At 47.1% G+C, this 4,184-nt stretch overlaps 1 protein-coding gene across 1 annotated transcript in view; it reads right to left on the minus strand.

Annotated features, from left to right (window-relative positions):
- Rps7 (ribosomal protein S7) overlaps nucleotides 1–2,336 on the minus strand; it is a 5,707-nt gene extending 3,371 nt beyond the window's left edge. Inside the window, exons 1-5 of the mRNA XM_031356156.1 lie at nucleotides 2,260–2,336; nucleotides 1,985–2,068; nucleotides 1,824–1,895; nucleotides 609–752; nucleotides 213–277 (exon numbers count right to left, since the gene is read on the minus strand). Coding sequence (XP_031212016.1) covers nucleotides 213–277; nucleotides 609–752; nucleotides 1,824–1,895; nucleotides 1,985–2,059 — 356 coding nt within the window. The 5' untranslated portion in view covers nucleotides 2,060–2,068; nucleotides 2,260–2,336. The remainder of the gene's footprint in view (nucleotides 1–212; nucleotides 278–608; nucleotides 753–1,823; nucleotides 1,896–1,984; nucleotides 2,069–2,259) is intronic.
- Nucleotides 2,337–4,184: the final 1,848 nt, after the last annotated feature.

Below are 4,184 nucleotides of genomic sequence, written 5' to 3' on the forward strand. Positions count from 1 at the left end.
AAAAAAAAGATACTTTCTCCTTTGACCACAGAATAAATCAGTCTCATCTGTGTGGCATCACTGACCTACAACAGACATCACACAGTGTATGTACACCACACAAAACCCACTTAAACTTTCTATCTAGAATGAATCCTCAGCACACATGCAATGAGAGGACTCCACACCCTGACAAGCTGTGGACAATGCGGCCAAGGCACTAGAATACTCACCTCCTGGGGCGCTTCTGCTTATTTTTCGTACGGCTTTTCCGGGTTGGCTTGGGCAGAATCCTCCTCTTTAAAGTGAATTATAATAAAATAAACACAAACACGGTGAGCTGATGTAAAGCCAAAAAGTCTCCAACTACTTTAAGTATAAAAACATAGTGGCCACATTCTCAATAGCCCACTTCTCAGCACACTGAAATCCACCTCACCCTGCAGACTTTGCCAAACCCAACCCTGAACTTAAAGCCACCAGCCCCTCCAGTCTGCTACTCCAAAACCAAGACTTCACGGCTCTCACCAATACCCTACCACCAAGCTTTACACTAACAGGGCTGCCTGCACCCTCACCAACAAAACTTGAACCCCAGGAATTCAGAATATAGGGAACTGAGCAGGTACCTGAGCAATGAAGACTACATGCTTCCCACTGAACTTTTTCTCCAATTCACGAACTAGCCGGACTTGGATTTTCTGGAAAGATTTCAGCTGAGGAACTGGTACAAAAATTATGATAGCTTTCCGACCACCACCAACTTCAATTTCCTAGGGGGAAAAATGTGTCATTTTAAAGTCCTTAACCTCCATCCTCCCTACTCAAATTAAACCACTCACAGTCAAACACCACCTGAGTCAAGGACCCACCCCCATCTGAGGCAGAATCCTTGTAGACCTGCCTCTGCCTCCCAAGTGCTAGATTAATGTCATGCTCTGCCACAACCAGCAAACAACTCCCCCCCTCAAACATTCTCCTATGGCTTGGACATAGCCTAGGGGTTCACAAGTTAAAACCTGACCCTCATTTTTGAGGTGCTGAGTGGGTTCTAAAGTGGAATCTAGAGGATATGTTACCCCTCCTGAAGAGGCCACTAAATGTAATCCCACAATTAATCCCAGCGACTCTTTACAAGAGATACCAAAAGGCCAGCAGAGATCTATGCCCATCATCCTAGCACTGGAGAGGCAGGAGAATGGAGTTCAAGGCCAGCCTAGGTTAGAAGACATTCTGCCTGGTGATTTGGGTCAGACCAGGACTCTGACCATGTGCTATCTCAGGATCTCCCAACATGATTGAAGCATCTACAAAGGTTAACTTTAAATTCACCATGGCCTGGGTGATCTTCCATGTAAGGCTCTTCAAATTCAAAACTGTCCAACAGAATGAAACCGACCAGGAAACTCAACAGAAACACTAATCCTGGGTCTACAGATGACTGACTGAGCGGTGGTGGTTAAGAGCACAGGACTCAGGTTCGGTTCTCAGCACTCACAACCATTTGTAATTCTAGTTCCAAGAACACACGAGGCGCATATACATAAACAGAAGCAAAATAATACTTAAAAAAATATTAAAACAAAATACCTATCAAACCCCAAATTCAGAAAACACCCACTGATCCGCAAACGACTGTCCAGTTTGGAGTCGTCTGGGTCTAGACACTTACAAAAAGTTCAGGTTTCAAGTCAGTGAGGAGAGAAAAAAAAAAAAGGATCAGCAATCATGTGCAGCAGCACGAATGCCCTAGCACTGGGAAGCTCCCATGTGTGCTGCCTTTACGTTCCTTGCTCCGGGAATGAGGGCCGGCCTCCCGCCCGCACCCCGGGGTCCCCGCTCACCTTGGCTGCGGTGATGTTGAGTTCCCGCAGCTGCGCCTTGAGATCCGAGTTCATCTCCAGCTCGAGCAGCGCCTGCGAAAACAGACACCGTGGAGGCCATGCCGGGGTCAGGGGACCCGGTGGGTTAAAAAGATCAGGGGGGACCCGGGAGACAAGCTCACCTGAGAAATGCCAGACTCGAACTCGTCCGGCTTCTCGCCATTGGGCTTCACAATCTTGGCGCTCGAGCTGAACATGGCTTCGTCCTGAGGGGAGGAAAGTGCCACCGGTTAACTAGGGCGCAGGCCGCCAGAGCGGGGCCATCTACGGGCGCAGGGCGGATAATCCGCTGCATCACAACCCGGGAAGCAGGGCCTCCCGCCCCGGAGGCCCCCCAAAAGTTTTTCCCCCCAAACTCTGCGAAAAAACACGGCCACATTGCCGGCCACGGACCTACCTTACGGAGTGCCGGCTTAGAAAGAGGGACAGCTCTCGCGAGAACAGCTCATATCCGGGTGGCGGAAGAAAAGAGGTGGGAACAGCGGAAGCAGATGGGTGGAAACCGGAAGCTCTTCTGGAAAGTGGTAGAATGCCTAGAGTGTACTGGGAAATAGTTCCGTACTGGGAAATAATTCCGGAGAATGAGCGTGCCGGTTTCGCTCGTTCCCGGTAGTAGTCCGCGTTTGGCTTCCGTAGTCGTAGACCTGGGTAGAGTGGTGGCGGACGGACGGCCCTAGGAAAGAGAACGGGTCTGAAAGAAAGCAGTTTCCTTCACCACGAAGAGGGGAACGTTTTTTTTTTTTTTTGAGGGGAACGTTTGAAATGTTTAATTAATCCCGAGCTAACTCTACGTTTCCTGCTAACACAGTGAAAAGCAATCAGACTAACCTAGTGTGGTGGCCCACGGAGGCAGAGGCAGGCAGATCTCTTGAGTTTGAGGCCAGCCTGATCTACCAAAAGAGTTCCGGGACTGACAGGGCTACTACATTCAGAAACCGTGTCTCCACAAAAAGAAGGCGGGGGGAGGGGCGGGGGAGCGAGGACTAGAGTTCAGTACTTCCTATCAAGGAATCAAGTAAGTGAGGTAGTTGATCATGGTCACTCATTCCTGTTTTTTACATATATTGCTTGGTACGGCAGAAGATTCTAGAACATGTCCAGGAACCCCTGTCTTCAAAAGTATGAAGCTGCTTTGTTGAACATTTGTGGAGAATGCTAAGTACGGTGGCTCATGCTCTTAGGATTCAGAGGTGGGGGGATGTGAAGGTAGGCTTGGGCTACAAAGCGAGTGCCAGAGCTGCAATAGAGACCCTCTCTCAAAAATAAAAAACAACAAAAACCCATTTACAGAAAGTACCGATAATGGAAGCTGATGGTCGGGTTAGCTCTAGAAGGCCAGGCTTCTGCCTGTCTGGGCTACCCGCAAAACAGGGACAGTTATGCCCTAAAAGGTGGAGAGAGCAAGGAAGCCAGGTCAGTGAGAATGCACTTCAGTGAGAAACACTAAAACAAAGTGAACCTTTAACCTCAACACTTGGGAGGCAGAGGCAGACAGATCTCTGAGTTTGAGACCATCCTGGTATACAGAACAGCCAGGGCTATACAGGGAAACCTTTTCTCGAAAAAGCAAAAGGGGCAAAAAAAAAAAAAAAAAAAAAAAAAAAAAAAAAAAAAAAAAAAAAAGAATGAAGATGATGCTGGGAGAGCACTTTCTTTCTATAGTGGAACAATTTCCTTTAGTCAGAGCATTATCAGGAAAAGAAAATGAAAGAAAGACAGGTCAGGAACAATAAGAAAGATCTGAGGATGGAAAATTGCTGTGGAGTGGATCAAAACAACAAATTCATCAAAGCAGTATTTAATGAGGAAATGCCTACCTCTGCTGACTGTCATCTTAAATTCATGTGCCCAGTGAGTCTCTGTTCTAGACAGGCAATACAAGCAACACCCGATTCACAGGTAATTGAATATGCCTGTTTTAGCCTAGCAGCGGGTTATTAAAACCAAGTGAATCCTTGTGATCATGGAGAATGCGGTTTGGTAAGGACATTATGTAATGACTCGATGAAATATACAAGTTGTTATGACTTGCATAACAAAAAAAAAGTGAGTAAGTGTAAGGAGGAGAGATGTACACTTCGGGTAGTTAGGAAAGCCTTCCATGGAGGCTGGGGAGATGGTTCAGTGGTTAAGAGCACTGACTGCTCTTCCAGAGGTCCTGAGTTCAATTCCCAGCAACCACATGGTGGCTCACAAGCATCAGTGATGGGATCTGACGCCCTCCTCTGGTGTCTCTAAAGACAGCGACAGTATACTCACGTAAGTTAAAAATTAATCATTTAAAAAAAAAAAAAAAGGAAAGGAAAGCCTTTCAATGGGATG

Source organism: Mastomys coucha, unplaced genomic scaffold, assembly GCF_008632895.1.
Source record: "Mastomys coucha isolate ucsf_1 unplaced genomic scaffold, UCSF_Mcou_1 pScaffold6, whole genome shotgun sequence".
NCBI lineage: Eukaryota > Metazoa > Chordata > Mammalia > Rodentia > Muridae > Mastomys > Mastomys coucha.